The 15,496-nt window shown below is 51.1% G+C and overlaps 2 protein-coding genes across 2 annotated transcripts; both read left to right on the forward strand.

The window, feature by feature from the left end:
• The first annotated feature begins 237 nt into the window (after window positions 1-237).
• Window positions 238-2,430, forward strand: Prosbeta2 (Proteasome beta2 subunit). The gene is made up of 7 exons (XM_003743127.1): window positions 238-401; window positions 548-615; window positions 799-910; window positions 1,034-1,182; window positions 1,276-1,440; window positions 2,015-2,220; window positions 2,324-2,430. Exons 1-7 carry the CDS (start codon window positions 346-348, stop codon window positions 2,393-2,395), a joined length of 828 nt encoding a protein of 275 aa, XP_003743175.1. The 5' UTR covers window positions 238-345; the 3' UTR covers window positions 2,396-2,430.
• Window positions 2,431-3,345: 915 nt separating this feature from the next.
• On the forward strand, window positions 3,346-15,251 carry for (cGMP-dependent protein kinase for). The gene is made up of 16 exons (XM_003743126.2): window positions 3,346-3,462; window positions 5,575-5,648; window positions 7,234-7,371; window positions 7,668-7,765; window positions 7,956-8,066; window positions 8,183-8,295; window positions 9,127-9,180; window positions 10,989-11,047; window positions 11,139-11,193; window positions 11,389-11,494; window positions 11,842-11,976; window positions 12,580-12,659; window positions 13,367-13,620; window positions 13,774-14,151; window positions 14,266-14,383; window positions 14,533-15,251. The coding sequence occupies exons 3-16, from the start codon at window positions 7,270-7,272 to the stop codon at window positions 14,931-14,933; spliced, it is 2,064 nt and encodes a 687-aa protein (XP_003743174.1). The 5' UTR covers window positions 3,346-3,462; window positions 5,575-5,648; window positions 7,234-7,269; the 3' UTR covers window positions 14,934-15,251.
• Window positions 15,252-15,496: the final 245 nt, after the last annotated feature.

Consider the following 15,496-nt stretch of genomic DNA (forward strand, 5'->3'; position numbering starts at 1 on the left):
TCGCCATAGGGATAGTGTTGAGCGGCATTCGTCACAGCGAAAACTCGGTACAACGAATCAGTTTCGTCGGTCCCTTCATGTTCGTAGTAACGAGCTTTTACTGTATCACGTTTGGAGCACAGATCGAGCTTCGTGCGCACTGCGCACTCATCCGCATCGTTGTTCATGCGGGATGGATTCGAATTCGGCGCTTTTCTCGGCAACAGCTGGATGTAAACAAGATGGATGCGGCGCTTAGCAGACAGTTTTCGGTGACCAGCAACAATTCTGCGACTCATCTGTAATCGTTGATTACGAGCATTGAAATTCTTCGCCGGAAATCCTCGGCTCTGAGTTCAGGCAATCATGTCACTCTGTCCTGACCTTCCCCGTCCGGGTTTCTCGTTCGACAACTGCAAGAGGTAAGTCAACTATTATTTTTCTCGGGGAAATCATGCCGGTAAGTGACACTGCTCGAGAACTGTTGTTGTTCTCGATTGGTTCTGAAATTCAACGACTCTAAACTCCGAAGACAAGTCCCGGTGACTCCAGCACGATTTTTCTTCAGGAATGCGGCTCTCGAATCGAGAGGCTACAAGTCGAAAGGTTTCGTGAAAACTGGCACGACCATCGTAGGTGAGCATTGTGGTCACGGTATCCAGCCCGATTCAGAATCTCTCCACGTAATCTTTATACTATCTACCGATGTATCGACGGCGAACCTCGAGGGGGGAACCTCTAAGGCGACAAACCTTACGTATGCACATCCATCATACATCACAAAGGAATAGTTCACGAGACCTTTATTTCCGACCCCAGGTGTATGCTACAAGGATGGAGTGGTTCTCGGAGCCGACTCGAGGGCTACCGGAGGGAACATAGTCGCCGATAAATTCTGCGACAAACTGCACAAAATGTCAAATAAAATCTTGTGAGTGTCTGTATTCAGATTCTCGGTCCAGATCGTAGTCGGCAGATCGCTCTCTGATCTCTTTCGATGATTTCGCGTCCCTCTTCCCGGCGGAACGAATGATGACATGACATGAATTCACAGTTGTGCTGGAGCCGGAACCGCATCCGATTGCGACAAGGTCACGGAAATGATTCGGGGGCAGATCGCTCTCCTCGAATTGAACAGTGGTCGCGATGTACGAGTGGCTTCGGTGGTTCGCATCATCAAACAATATTTATACAGATATCAAGGTGTGTGCACTCACTCAGTGATTTGTGTCCGAATGAGTGAATGATATATTATAATTACTCCACTCGCTCACCGTCGATTCTTCACCGACTCAGGACACATCGGATGCGCTCTGATCATCGGAGGTTACGATGCCACCGGATGTCATCTTCATTCCATCGCCCCTCACGGTTCCTCAATGGAACTCCCGTACCTGACCATGGGGTCCGGTTCTCTGGCCGCTACGGCAGTGCTGGAAAGTCGATGGAAGCCCGATTTGGGTGAGTATTTCAGATTACGAGTGCGGGATGTTTGGACGGAAGATGGATGCGATTTTCTCCTAAATTATCTGTGCCGAGAAAACATTTCTCTAGAAAATACCCTCTGCTTGATTCGAGTACACAATCCTAGTCCGTTCCGCCGAACCAGTAGGGTCCATCCCCAGCTGGAGAAAATCGCCGTCGCTGATACATCACGGTGTTTCGACGATCATTGTGCCCCTTTCTCATCGTAACTATTCAGCATGCCGCATAATTCATTCACAATCGGAAGCAGGCCAATTGTTTTTTCTCCGAAGAAGCCTCGCTAGTGCGGTTTCCGAGGAGAGGGGAGAGGAGGAGCGGAGTATGAAAATCATGCAGGCGTGGCGACTTGGCCCCCCCTCTCCACGCGCATGCCTCGGCTTAAGATAGTTCTTCAAAACAAATCCTAATCGAGATAACCCCGGGCTTCACTCTGGGGGTTACCGTCAGTAAAACTTTCCCTGTGCGTGATAGAGCTTCGAGACAAGGGTCTCCATCGACGGTGATTGCGAATCCAGCCACCCTGGCAATAACGCGAATTACTCTCATGCAGATCTTGAAGCAACGAAAAAGCTGGTCCGTGACGCCACAGCTGCTGGAATTCTCAATGACCTGGGATCTGGAAGCTCCGTGAACATGGTCGTTCTTACTAAGAAAGGCAACGAAACTTTCTATCCCTACGACATCGTTTGCGCGAAGGGCGTGCGCTCGGGGTTGTATGATTTCCCTAGTGGGACAACTAAAGTCCTCAGGACCAAGGTCAGTATCTCCGGATTTTTCCTGAACTTTCGGAGCGCCGTCCAAGTTGGGCCGTTCGCACGCTGCATAGAGCGCAATTCTAAATCTTTCTGTGATTCAACAGGTGATTCCCTACGAAATCGAGAAGGTTGAGGTCAGGGGAGCGTCTGAAGAAGACGAACCGATGGATATCTGAATAAAGTCGGCGTTGAGATCACGTTTCTTATACTACTCGGGCGCGAGCTTCGTGTAATTCAATTATTCCTCTGACCGAGTTATGAAGTGGACTAGCGAGAAGGACAGCTAGCCTCTCTCATCAGACATGGATAAAGCTCTTCCTGAATCTATCCGATGTTGATTCAGGAGATCTCATGCCTCATGGATCGTTGGAACTTTTCCTGGACTCACTCGGGGAAGGAGTAGAACCTCGGAGAACAGCTCCGACTCCACACAATCAACAATGGAGATCCCGAGACCGAGGGTCACTGCGCTGAATCAGGTCCGCTGTCAGCGTTTGGCCCGAAGGAAACAGCTTCCATTCTCACAGTGTCCTTTGCCGAGATAATATGCGGTATCTTTCGACGCGGTTTGCGGTGTCGCTCCGCCGCCGTTTTCCAAAAATAACTGAGGCAAGCAGGTAGGCCGGTCGGCAGGCTTGCTGGCTGGCGGGCAGGCAGGCTGGTCGTCAGTGCCGTCGTTCGGTGACGACGGTACCACGATGAGAAGCCGTTCTCCTCTCCTATAGATCGCGGTGGCGCTTTTGGCACAATTTACACACAAACACGCACACACACACACGCGAGAGCACACAACCAAGCACAGCAACTGCTTGCCTGTTGGGCTTTCTCAGCTTCTTCAACGCATAGATCGTAACGCATGGATCGATAAACTCTCTGATGTCCAGTGAGTTTGCTCAAGACTTTTTCTCCTGAATCTGGGGTCGACGAGACTCTGCGGGTAGAGGTCCAGAGAGGTCTGATGTTGTGTCTGCCGTCGCGAGTTGATTGATTCCCCGTCCGGAGGTCGGTCGGTCCCTCGGCCAGAGTCCATCCGGGTTACTGTGGAGAGCTGATATTTTTCATTGCTCTTCTTCTGGTCAACTCTCTCCAAACCCGACGGCGCTAACCGGCGGACGTAGGTTTTTGCGGATTAGTGACTCGACGGACAGTGAAAGAAATGTGGCCCAGGGCACCATCTACAGGAGCTGCAGGTGATAAAAGTTCGTGAAGTGATCCGACAACAAGTGTTGAGCGTGGGATCATCGTAAGTTGAGAGGTAGAGACCCTTCTGATTCGACGTGGGAGCTCCCTCCGACACCGAGGTCGAGGGTCTTTGTGCACTGGCCGAGTGGGAGCGAGCGACCGACTGGCTGACTGACTGAGTGAGTGCGTGATTGAGAATCGGTCGTACGGCTATTCGCTCGGATCGACTCTTTGTCCCACCGTCGGACTGCCATCTGATAAGGCGATTTCGGAACAGATGTGTGTCTTCGCTTCTAGACTCGTGCCGACTCACGATTCCGAAGAGCTCGAACAACTTGCGGTGCAAAGTCCGCGAGGCATCTACTGCCTGGAGATTGTATCCCGTCTGGCCGCTCGTCTGTCGCTGTCGATCGTTTCGTACGCCCAGTGTTTCTGTACAACACAACAGAGCAGTAATTCACTCGCGTCTTGGTCCGGTCAGCAAGTTGTCTTAAGCGAGACCGATATCGCTGAAGAAGTAGATTAATTCCTTCACTGACGGTCTGAGCGGTCGGTCGGGTGCCTGGAAGACTTCGCTGGAGAGTACTTTCGCTGAGGCCGTTCGGTACGATTCCTGGAACTCCGGGAACAAATCCATATCCGATTCGATTCGCTCGCCGAATCGCTGTGTTGCCTCATCGATCATTTGTATAATTAACCAATTTAAAGAGCAATCTGGATCTTCTAATGCCTGTGAATTCGTCCGCCTGTTGTCTCTAGCGATTTGAGTGGCTCGGCCGACACCGCCGCTGCTCTTGTAGACTGCTCAGCTTGTCTCCAGCCAGTGGTAAACAACGGTGCTAAGCGCAGTTCAACCAAGGATTCTGTTCATTTTGAATTCGCGTGGTTCGGCAGTATCGAAGAATGGCTCTCATCGAAAGGAGATCGATACGGTATACTGTTAACGGCGTTTGAGTTTTCCCTCCGTTGTCTACTCATGACGAGACCCGGTGAGGGTCAGTCTACGACGGATTCGGAGTGCCGCTCTTATTCGGATTTCCGGAGAAGACGTACGGGACCGCCTGTGCGACTTCAGACGACATCAATGGAGCGGACTAACTACGAGCGAACGGTCACACCGTTAGACTAGGTATACGCTTGCGTTGGGGAGCCGACATTCGACGCCGAGAAAGACAAAACTTAGCCAACCGCTGCGCTGCCTCCGCTAAGCGTCGCATCGTTGTGAGCGTGGTGATCGGAATAATTTGCCGCTGATTTCCGGCGATTGCGTTTCGCCTGCCGAGGACAACATGCAGCGAGGCGTCATCGCATCCATTTTGATACGAACGTTCCATTCCGCCACAAGCAAGCGTGGAAACAACTTGCTCTCCACTCATTCACCTACCCCACAGAGAGGTCGCTTTCCGGATTTTTCCGAGAGGAACTGTGTCTCGGCGGCGCGTCCGATTGAGTATTGAGATATTCCTTCTCCGAATCTGTACGGAACCTGTTGCGCTTTCTGCCGACGACCTCGTGGTCGTCCGACGTAGCCTCCGAAGGCCGCGATGAGTGTTGTCGTCATATACCATGACAGTCCTGCATAAATAGAGTTTCGTCCGCTGGCGGATGAAAGCCGAAAAGTATGTCAGGATCGACTCTCTTATGATAGATTCGGAACTCGAGAGGGAGTTCGCGATTCATGAGCTTCGGTGTCGTTTGATCATTATGGGTCCGCTCCCCAGGGAGCAGGATGGGGCGATTCCCGCCAGACAAGACGACGATCTGTCGAATGAATACGCCATGGATCAGCGAGTCTGTATGTATATGAGGGTGAGGGTGTATTAGAGAATAGAAATCATCGAGCAGGTGTCGAATCTGATGATAATACACGTAAACCATGGCCGAATGCCTCATCCATGGAGAGAACGTATCTCTTACCGAACTCCATGGTCGCTGGGTGCGATCGCTCGGCGATGCCTCGCCATGAGCACAGAATCGTCTCAAACCGGACGAATGTGACGACATCGCCGGCGGAAGCGTTACGGATTGAGAGCCAATCGCTCCGAAACCTTTCAACTCGATCTAGGTTTCCCGCTCGGCAAACAACCGAGAGAAAAATGAAAGCTAATAATTGACTCGCTCGCTCATTCCCTCTACTTGAGCCATTTTCTCTGTTCTTGTTCCCTGATTGCAGAAGCCGTATGCTCGAGCTCGGGCTTGGTGTAGACGCCTCATAGTCAACCGGACCACGGTGGACATCGGATCGGTGTGAGTAGAGATTAATTCTTACCGTTGTGTACCACGATTATCTGCATCCCCCTAGTCTAAAGAATTTCGAACTGAGAGTATTGCATGTACACCTCCTGGAGAATGAGAAGAATTCGCGACTCGGTGCTTTCCGAGTCACAAGTTACAGTTGGCAGTATTCAACATTGCCGGTGCTCGGTCTTCTAGATAGATGAACTTTGTATCGAGCTCAAATTAGGAGATTACGTTTGCGAGATCGCTATTTAGAGTCGGTATGATGTTGACAGCTCGGATAAAGATTCCAGGAAAAGCTTTCACAGAAATCACGCGTCCGAATTTACGGCGAGCGCTCCCGTGACGGATGCCCTTCCGCTGTTTCGCATGCTTGCCGATTTGTTCGTGGCGGGATCGCTGTCTCGGTTCTTGAATGATTCTCGGGGTAGTCCTGTTTAAGTGCTCCTCGAGGGTCACGCGAGCTCCCAGGATCTCCCAGCGCTAGCCGTGGCGGATTCCTGAGCTATTGTCCGGGGATCAGGACGAGTCGAAGTCCCAAGTCGAGCGGAATCGGCTGAATCGATCGGAAGAGAGACGAACGGCTACGAAACTCATGCTGGGGGATTCTCGCAGCATACCCTGGCTCTGTGATGCTTCGGTGAATATTCTTTGTCAGAGCGATTATCGTTTGAGGTAGAAAATCGTCGAAGGTAAAATATGCCTAGAACAAGTGAGAAGGAGAAGATCAACCTCCCAATCATCATTCTGATGTCAGGTAACCTATACCACACAATCTCAATGCCTCACTGAGCTTGCCTCAGAAACCACGAGAATCGATTCCGACATGCTCGCCATTCATGTTTTCGGAATGGCCGCCGAGCTCTTCGGCGACAAGGTGACTGACAATAAAGCATCTTACCGACAGTGCGCATTGCATCCCACGAGATTGCGGTATCACCCGACTCTCGCTCGAATGTTCGAACCACGATGACGTCATGATTGTATCAGATATCGAACTTCGCAGATCTCCCCGAGTTTCCTGATTCTCGGTCCGTGGAAGGAGTTACAGAGAATTAGTTCATGGACTTAGATACCGGTGAACCCCGACCGAAAAACGGCGTCCGGAAAGAGTTCCATGAACTCGGATACCTTCATGGTTGAGCTTGAACTGGCGAGGTAATCGCTAGAACAGATACCTAGATGGTCTCGAGCGGATCGATACAGATAATTGAGCTTGTAACAGATAGATTGGAACGACTAAAACAAAACACATGCGATAGCGGTAGCTGGGCCTTGCTCCTCTCTTCGGAAGATAACTCTTCGGGCGAGGGAACGAGAAGAAAGTTCAGATCTGAGCACCGAGATAGCTTCGGAATATCGCTCAAAAAGAGACCGCGAGCTCCTTTCGGAGTACTCGATGCTTCGACGCGACTCGTGCGGAAGATCTCGAGGGCTCGCTTTAGGTTTTTCTATAAAGCTGTCTCTTCGGCCGCAGTCTCTTTCGAGCGTCTTCAGTAGTTCAGCGATATCCGGGTGAAACTCGACGGAGTCGAAGTTCCCGAAGCATACGATCGATACAGACTACCGGATTGATCCACTCTCCGAATTCCAGTCTTTTTTCCGGTGTTGAGTAATCGCGGGTCTGATCATGGACACTTCTGAGCCCGACAACTCAGCGCTGGGACTCCCGATCCTGGACATGGGGACGGATCCTCTGACCATCATTCAGAGACAGCAGCAAACAATCGCGGTAAGTAGACTAGTCCCGCGTCGAGTTCCGCTCCGCTCGAGGTCGTTGACGTCCGCGCGCTCGTCCAGAGAAAAAGAACGCTCTTCGAATCGAGATCGCCGATGCACTAGTGCTTCTCATATTCGCAGCATTGAATTGCGTGCCAGCCTATCTGTGCCTCCCGCATCTCAAGTGACACGATTTAGCGCGCTCTGCGGTCGTTTGTCCGCAAAGCACTTGTCGTATCCTCGTGTGATCTCCCTCTCTACCCTCATAAGCTAAACCGAACTCAATTCCGAAATCGCTTTTTTTCACAGGATCTGAAGTTACTTCTGCAGCAGAGCAGCAAAGAAATCCAGGAGTTGCGTTCGCAACTCGATAAGTACCAGAGTGTACTGATACCTTATTCGAGGCGGTGAGTAAACACCTGGAGCTCCTTATACATCTTCGCCTTCTCCGCGTGATTCGGATTCCCGCAATCCGCGTCGGATCGAAGCGATTCTCACGCGTGGGACTAGGAGTTTCGGCACATCAATCGTGTGCCGAGTAGAGCATTCTCATTGGCGATCCAGTGGCGTTGACTCGAATTCTGAATTGTTCCCTAGATATTCTCGTCGCCAGCGAAAACGTCAACAAGGCATCTCGGCCGAGCCCCAGAGCGTAATATCTGTTGCGGACATCAATGTTACGTTCCAAAAACATCCGAAGAGCAAGGAGTAAGTGTTGACGACCACGAGAGGTATTCCTCTCGAGCTTGGCACCCGTGATCGATCATTTGTTGCGTATGGGTTTCCAACTCCAACCTATTCGACTCCTTCCACCCCGCTTTCAGAGTCCGCGATCTAATTCAGAACGCCATACTCGAGAACGACTTCATGAAAAACTTGGACACAGCTCAAATCGAACAGATCACCGACTGCATGTCTCCGTGCCAATATCCGAAAGGTGAGCTTACACGTTGCCCTTGAATGCAGAGTGCGGTCAGATGGGGAAGAAAACACGCTGCCCTTGATGCGGGAATGAATGCAGAGTGGGTCGGACGGGGAAGAGAACACGTTTAATGAGCGATGTCGCGCTGTTGATTGGCTTCGCTAGTCACGCTCCGATAGTTGGAGATCCAATCGAATGGAAACGTATACTGGTTGGTTCTCACAGTTTCTCGCGAGTTATGATTCATTCGAGTCGACGCCGCCATTTTCAAGCCGTCTCATCTTTTCGTCTCCTGGACGCTGCTTTTCTGTAAGCAAAAAGAATGTGGCACGGTAGTTTACACGCGCAATTCTCGGCGGTCGAGAGCGACGAGTCGCCTTGGATCGCTGCTCCTTGCTAAAAATAGAATAAGCGGACTTGCCGTTTAGTTGTCTAATCTATCTGAGATGTCTTGTCATCTTGACATACGCAGCGATATCATTGCGAGCCCTGTGACAGGCGTCCCCGTGGAATATCTGTATCATGGCGCAGAGCAAAAAACAAGCTCACTTGGAATTCTCGATCTTGCCGAGACAAAGATCAATTTTTCTCATCCACGTAATATTGTATGGGCTCCGTTGGAACTGACCGACAGCATTGAATTCGGGAGGAAAAGGAACGAGGATCATGGAGTCCAACCGTTGGATGGAGTCAAGACGATTCGTGCTCGAAATACTCATTCAAGAGAAAGAGCGATATCAAGCGGTTGAATATTAGGATCACTGTGTCACAGTGCGAGCTCCTAATCTATCCTCGACCCTCCACGTGGACTTTCATTCGATGACCTTCATCTCGTTCAATTTTCAGACCAACTCATCATCAAGGAAGGTGATGCTGGAAGCGTTGTTTATGTCATCCAAGGTGAGTGATGAATGCTCTCACGATGAGCGGCGGACAGATGCACGATAGCTCGCTGAGTCCATGGTCTACGATGCTCCCCGATAATCCGGAGCTCCGTCGCTCCCGACGACTCTGAATTGATGTCGCTCACACCCGTAACCGGAGAAGGCAAACCATCGATCCTATGTCTCGCGCAGCCGAGATACCCAGCCATTGGAAGTTTATATTAAGACGGAGAGTTCTGCTCCTAGCGCAGTAACTGCGATTAGAAGCCTACTCGAGAAGAGTCAGAGAAGGCTAGCTTATCAGCAGAGGAACCGCGGGTGTGAGCGAAAACAAAAACAGTACCACTGAGCCTGTGCTACTCGAGCAATCGACTTCGAAACCAGCTATCGAAAACTCTACGATGCGACCGGCTGAGCCACGGCTGTTCCTGGCTTACGTCGAGCGCTTCGCGAGGTGATTGAGTCATCGCTCCGGTCGAGTGCGAATTCTACTCGATCCCGGACCGTTGTCTATGAGGAAACGAGCTTAAAGAGCGTTAACGCTGCCTTATCTGTAGCACCAAGGACAATTTGATCCTACAAAGCGCACCAAGCCCTTGCTCCCTCCGAACCTCCCGAAAGATCAGAAGGCGGACCTGACCGCCTCTTAGCCGAAAAGCGGTTGCTGTACTTCTGCAAGGCTGCGCTATTCGCGCCGAATACGCGAATACGTCTAGGCTATCCGGCCCTCACCCTTTCGATGATGCCGTAACCGAGAGAACCTCGCGTCCCCATCCATCGCGGTAATCTCTCACGAAACAAACGACCACGATGCGAACAAGCTTGCGAATGGGACGCTTGGCGGGGATGACTAATTCCTTCAACGCGGCTACCCCGATATTTGGGCAAGTGCGTCTTGGCTCCTAGTGCGGCCGACCTTCTAATGCGAAGTGTGACTGCGGAGCGAATATCATGTCCCATGGGCCCATGGGTTGCCTCCCTGACCATTATCTCTCGGAGCTTTTTTTCCCAAATCGAGGATCCATCCTCTTCGAAGGTGGATGCCGAGGATTGACAGGTCTGCTAGATACTCTTTCCGAAGCGATGTACATATATCCTCGTGCTCCTCGATCCGGTCCTACAACTGCTCCCTCTAAATCTAAATTCGTGTGAATCTCTTCCGCAATCAAGATCAATCGAATAGTTTTGCGGGTCTTAGGTTTCCCCGTTAACAGCGGATTGTTGTCTCCGTTGGACTTTGACAGAGTCCGTTCTGCCGACGCCAAGGGCACCCAATCCATTCGCGGAAGAGCCAGTCGGACTGGTGTTGTCACCCTGCAGTGACTACTGTGCCCATCGATGGTAGTCTCCCTCGATCGAGTGAAGCTGTGATCGACGGCGCCGTCACTGGCAGTGAGCGAGGCCGAGATCAGAGGGGTGGTGCGCCCTCACGACGAAACCCCTGTTTCAACCGCTCCGCGATCAAATGTTAGGTCTTATGAACACCTCGACAGGCTCGATTCAGTTTTCTCGTAGGTGGATGCTCTCGGCGAAACCTCTCAAAGTTCCTCTCGAAGACCCGGTTCTACTTCAGAGCCATGCTCTTCTGGCGAGACCAGTATGGTTCGTTGATTATCCCTTCCCTCCGACCGACCGTGTGGAGGTAGATTCTGCCCACGAATCAGACGCTCTTCTGCGATGATATTCATTGCGGAGATCAGAAAACCGTCGCTCTGCCTACCGGGAGATCGATTCTCGGATTCCCTCGTTTCCCTCGCGGTGCCGGGCTGTGTTGACATCGCCGATATTTTCGAGCATAAGATAATCCCTCAATTCGATTTTCAGAGGGACGCCTGGAGGTGACGAAGGAAGGAAGATTTCTCAGCCACATGGGAGTCGGAAAGGTAGGTTTCTCGAACTCCACTGCATACGAACATGTCTCATTGGATCATTGTCGGACCACGCTCGAGGTCAATCCATGGAATCTTCTTCCAGCTTTTCGGGGAGCTCGCGATTCTCTACAACTGTACGCGGACGGCCACTGTTAAAGGTACTGTACATTTCCTCTGACCGACGTTTTCCTCAACGAGAGTCTGCTTTGTGTCCGCGAAGAACTCGGGTTTCTGAGAATTTCGATTTTCGTCCAATTTCGTTTCGGAATAATGCGCTCTGCCCATCGCACCGTCCATGCAGACGAAGAATTCAGAGAATAGACCTTTTTTAAACGTGATTTTCTCCTGCACAGCTGTCGAAGACTGCAAATTGTGGGCCATAGAGCGACAATGCTTCCAGACGATCATGATGAGGAGCGGCTTGACTCGTCAAGCAGAATATGCCGACTTCTTGAAAAGGTATGAGTAAATATTCCAATCCACAGATCGTTTATGACCGTGGTATGGCTCGTCTTCGAGATGAAATAGCGAAGGAGGAAGGTAGACGCCGGCTCATCGACCTTCGTTGATTCCCTTCCTCCTACCGACACAAAATCGAAATCGCGAGTTCGTGACCGAAGGCACCGAGTGAATTCTGAGAGTGCAATCATTGGAGTAGCATGCTTCCAGCTCTCCCGCCAGTCGCAACCGTTCCAGGTGTTACCGAGGGTGACTCATCTCGGGTCTATCAGTCCACAAAACGAGCGAACGGAACTTTCGATTTCCGTCTCCTCGCTCATTTTCTCAACGACCTATGAATTCCGCAGCGTTCCGGCATTCGCAAACTTGCCTGAGGAGACTTTGTGGAAGATTTCCGATGTTCTCGAGGACGCTAATTACAACAAGGGCGACTGCATCATCCGCCAAGGCGCCAAGGGCGATACGTTTTTCATTATAAGCAGGTTAGTAATTCGTCTTCTAGCGGTTGAGGAGTGTTGCTGGTGGAGAGCAGTGCGGAGGGAATGTCGGAATTCCTTCGACGGAAAACTTCATCGAGTGATCGAAAGCATCCCGGAAGTCAGCGCGTTTTCCCCCTGTCAAGTTTTCCCCCTCAACAGGGAAATGGATACGAAGCGTAGCGAATCCAGTTCCTCTCGCGCCGCTTGACCATTGACTGCTCGTAATGCTTAGCGGGGTTCCGTCTGAATACGAGTACCCGTCATCGAACTGTCGTTTGAGAGTAACCACGTCACAAACTTTCTCGACTGTATCGCGCGACAGTTCTCAATTGTAACCGAAATATCCTCTCTCCTGTTGGAATTACCAAAATATCCTCGTAATCTCGCTGCCCATTCCACGCATGCACTCCTCGCTCACCAGTCCAGTCAGACGCGAGAGATGACGCAATCGTCGGAGCCACTCCGTCTAGCATGAGCGATCTTGGAGGTGCTTGAGATAGACTGGTGCTCTTCCGGCGTTTTCCCTTCCTGGAGGACAATTTTTGCGCTTGCGTGAATAGTTGAAGCGCGATAAAATTCTAACACGTTGACGATTTTCATCGACAGGGGTACCGTTAAAGTGACACGCAAGGATGACAGCGGTCAAGAGACCTTCATAAGAACCTTGCAGCGTGGAGAGTTCTTTGGTGAGTATTTAATCGCCATCTCGGCGTTCACGGAGCATACGGAAGGAAACTTACTGACCTATTTACTGCTCGCTCTGCCGAAGCATCCGCGGGCCACCGCCACCAACTCGATTATAGTGGACGCTCGACTCCTACGGCAAAACAACGGAGCGTCTGTTCCAAAATGCTCCCCTTTAGCTCTATCGCCTTCGTCCTCCTCATTTTTTTTGTTGATGCCAGAGCAGTTCATTGATCGTAGAGGCACTCGAGAGTATGGCGATCCCAGTATTTCTCGATCTCCAGTTCCTCCGATTCAAAATCAGTGGCTCGGCTTTGTGGTGTGTGTGTTCTTTCCGCGATTCGGAAGCAAACGCTTTCGCCCGGTGCAATATTGAGTCCAGTCGCATTTGAACCAGAACCAACTGGTGGAGCCTCGAGGCCATTGGTCCACATCGTCTTTTGTGGCTTCCTGGTTCCGATTTCATCGGATAATCGAAGTTGGTTTCTCCCGGTTCACCGACTCGGACAACCCACTGTGTGTACTTCAGCGGAAGCTGTACTCTCGAATGTGCAACAATACAGGATATTACTCAACGTGGTTACCCTCCTCCTCGAGAAAAAAGGCCGAACGAGAGCTATGACATGATGATACGTAGGTGACCGAAATGAACTTCGGATTCCTCGTAGCCGAGTGCCGCCTGTAAGATGTTGTTAATGCCCCATTTCAGGTGAAAAAGCGCTGCAATCCGAGGATGTACGCACTGCGAGCATCACCGCCGATTCAGACTCCGTGGGATGCCTTGTTATCGACCGTGAATCTTTCAATCAACTCATGTCAAATATCGATGCTATCAAAGCGAACAGTTACCAGGACGATGTTGACAACAACGGAGTTCGTAAGAAGATCGACAATGAATTCAAAGACTTAGTCTTGAGTGACCTCCGAGTGGTCGCCACCATCGGCGTCGGAGGTTTCGGCAGGGTGAGCGGAACTATACTTCCCTCCACGGAATAATTCGCGTTTCCTCGGAGAACGCGAAGGAATATGAAGCGCTCCGCTCAGCCGTCTGTTTAATGACGTCGTCGGGGTCACGACTTGATGCCAATGAACTGAGCCGTATTTCTCGCTTCTCAGGTTGAACTCGTCCAGCCCGTCAACGATCCGAGTCGATCGTTTGCTCTCAAAGTCATGAAGAAAGCGCAAATTGTGGAAACTCGACAACAGCAGCACATCATGTCCGAAAAGCAGATCCTGGTCGAGACTAACTGCGATTTCGTGATTAAGCTGTACAAGACGTTCAAAGACACAAAGTATCTCTACATGCTCCTTGAAGCGTGCCTCGGTGGAGAACTGTGGACGATCTTGCGGGACCGTGGCAATTTCGACGACTCCACAACACGCTTCTACACAGCGTGTGTTCTGGAGGCGTTCGACTATCTTCACTCGCGTAATATCATTTACCGAGACCTGAAGCCCGAGAACATGCTTCTCGACCAACGAGGCTACATTAAAGTAAGCAGAACCTCAAATCTCATGAGGTAGATCACGGGACCTTCGGTTTCAATCAGAACTCGTCCAAATTCCGGTACCCTGAATTTCGCTAAGTTCCACTCTTTCCTGTCTCAGCTTGTGGATTTCGGCTTCGCAAAGAAACTGACATCAGGAAGGAAAACGTGGACCTTCTGCGGCACTCCGGAATACGTCGCACCAGAAGTCATCTTGAATCGTGGTCATGATATTTCAGGTGAGCTCAGAAATATTTATTCGCGCCGACTTCTCCTCCTGAGGCCGGATGGGATTGCTTTTGGCATCATCGACGATTTCCGTGATGTCGCTCTCGAGCGGAGGGCCCGCCTTGAATATTTCCGAATCTGAAAATTCTGTCGTTTTCAGCCGACTACTGGTCACTGGGCGTTCTCATGTTCGAGCTGCTCACGGGAGCTCCGCCCTTCACCGACTCAGACTTCATGAAGACATACAATATCATCTTGAAAGGCATCGACGCAATCGACTTCCCTCGCTGCATCTCACGCAATGCGCAGGCTCTCATCAAGAAACTCTGCCGCGACAACCCGAACGAACGTCTTGGAGCTGGCGGCGGAGGCATCTCCGACATCCGGAAGCACAAGTGGTTTGAAGGCTTCAATTGGGAGGGACTAAAACAACGAACCCTACAGGCTCCTCTCGTGCCACAGATCCAACACGTCACAGATACCCGAAACTTCGACCAATATCCGCCGGACGCGGAGGGTCCACCGCCCGATGATGTGACGGGTTGGGACGCAGATTTCTGAGGAATCGTCCCGGATTCGTTGTCAGCCCAGTTCTGTTGACGCGGCATTGTTTTGAAATCGAGCGGCAGTGGATTGGGGTTTCTGTGTCTCTTCAAGTGCAAACAATGCTCATCATACTCGTCGACGCTTCGAGCAGACAGTTGTTCCACTTGTCTGACGGAAAACAGGCGGGAGACGCAGCCGCTGCGTGCGTGTCCATGCGCACGGCATCAGGACAAAGTTGCCAGTCAAGCATCGACAGGAGATCATTCCCCATAAGCCAGTGCATATAGAGCCAAGTTATACAAGTTAAACCAAAAATAATGATAACGATGTTTATTACCCAGTGGTCTTTATTCTCTTTTATCCGCCCTCTGAGTGTTCCCCGGGAGGAATCCCGAGATCCGACGCAGGGACTCGGATGATGGCTCGGACTTACTTCTTTCGAGTCCGGAAAGGATATCGGCAGCCCCGTCCGCTCCTGCTTAGTGCAACGTCGCTAGTTTTCCTCTTCCTCGGGGCCCCACCGATCTCCTCTCCCGATCTCAAAACCAGCAATATGAGCGAGCTCCCGATCAAGCACC

This window comes from Galendromus occidentalis, unplaced genomic scaffold, assembly GCF_000255335.2.
Source record: "Galendromus occidentalis unplaced genomic scaffold, Mocc_1.1 scf7180000077440, whole genome shotgun sequence".
Taxonomy (NCBI): domain Eukaryota; kingdom Metazoa; phylum Arthropoda; class Arachnida; order Mesostigmata; family Phytoseiidae; genus Galendromus; species Galendromus occidentalis.

What these genes read in the sequence shown, in the direction of transcription:
- Prosbeta2 (XM_003743127.1), top strand. Translation starts at nt 346, where the DNA reads ATGTCACTCTGTCCTGACCTTCCCCGTCCGGGTTTCTCGTTCGACAAC. An exon ending in TCGTTCGACAACTGCAAGAG is followed by an intron (nt 402 to 547) that starts GTAAGTCAACTA and finishes ATTTTTCTTCAG; the next exon opens with GAATGCGGCTCTCGAATCGA. An exon ending in CTAAAGTCCTCAGGACCAAG is followed by an intron (nt 2,221 to 2,323) that starts GTCAGTATCTCC and finishes GTGATTCAACAG; the next exon opens with GTGATTCCCTACGAAATCGA.
- for (XM_003743126.2), top strand. Translation starts at nt 7,270, where the DNA reads ATGGACACTTCTGAGCCCGACAACTCAGCGCTGGGACTCCCGATCCTG. An exon ending in GACAGCAGCAAACAATCGCG is followed by an intron (nt 7,372 to 7,667) that starts GTAAGTAGACTA and finishes TTTTTTTCACAG; the next exon opens with GATCTGAAGTTACTTCTGCA. An exon ending in TCCGTGCCAATATCCGAAAG is followed by an intron (nt 8,296 to 9,126) that starts GTGAGCTTACAC and finishes TTCAATTTTCAG; the next exon opens with ACCAACTCATCATCAAGGAA.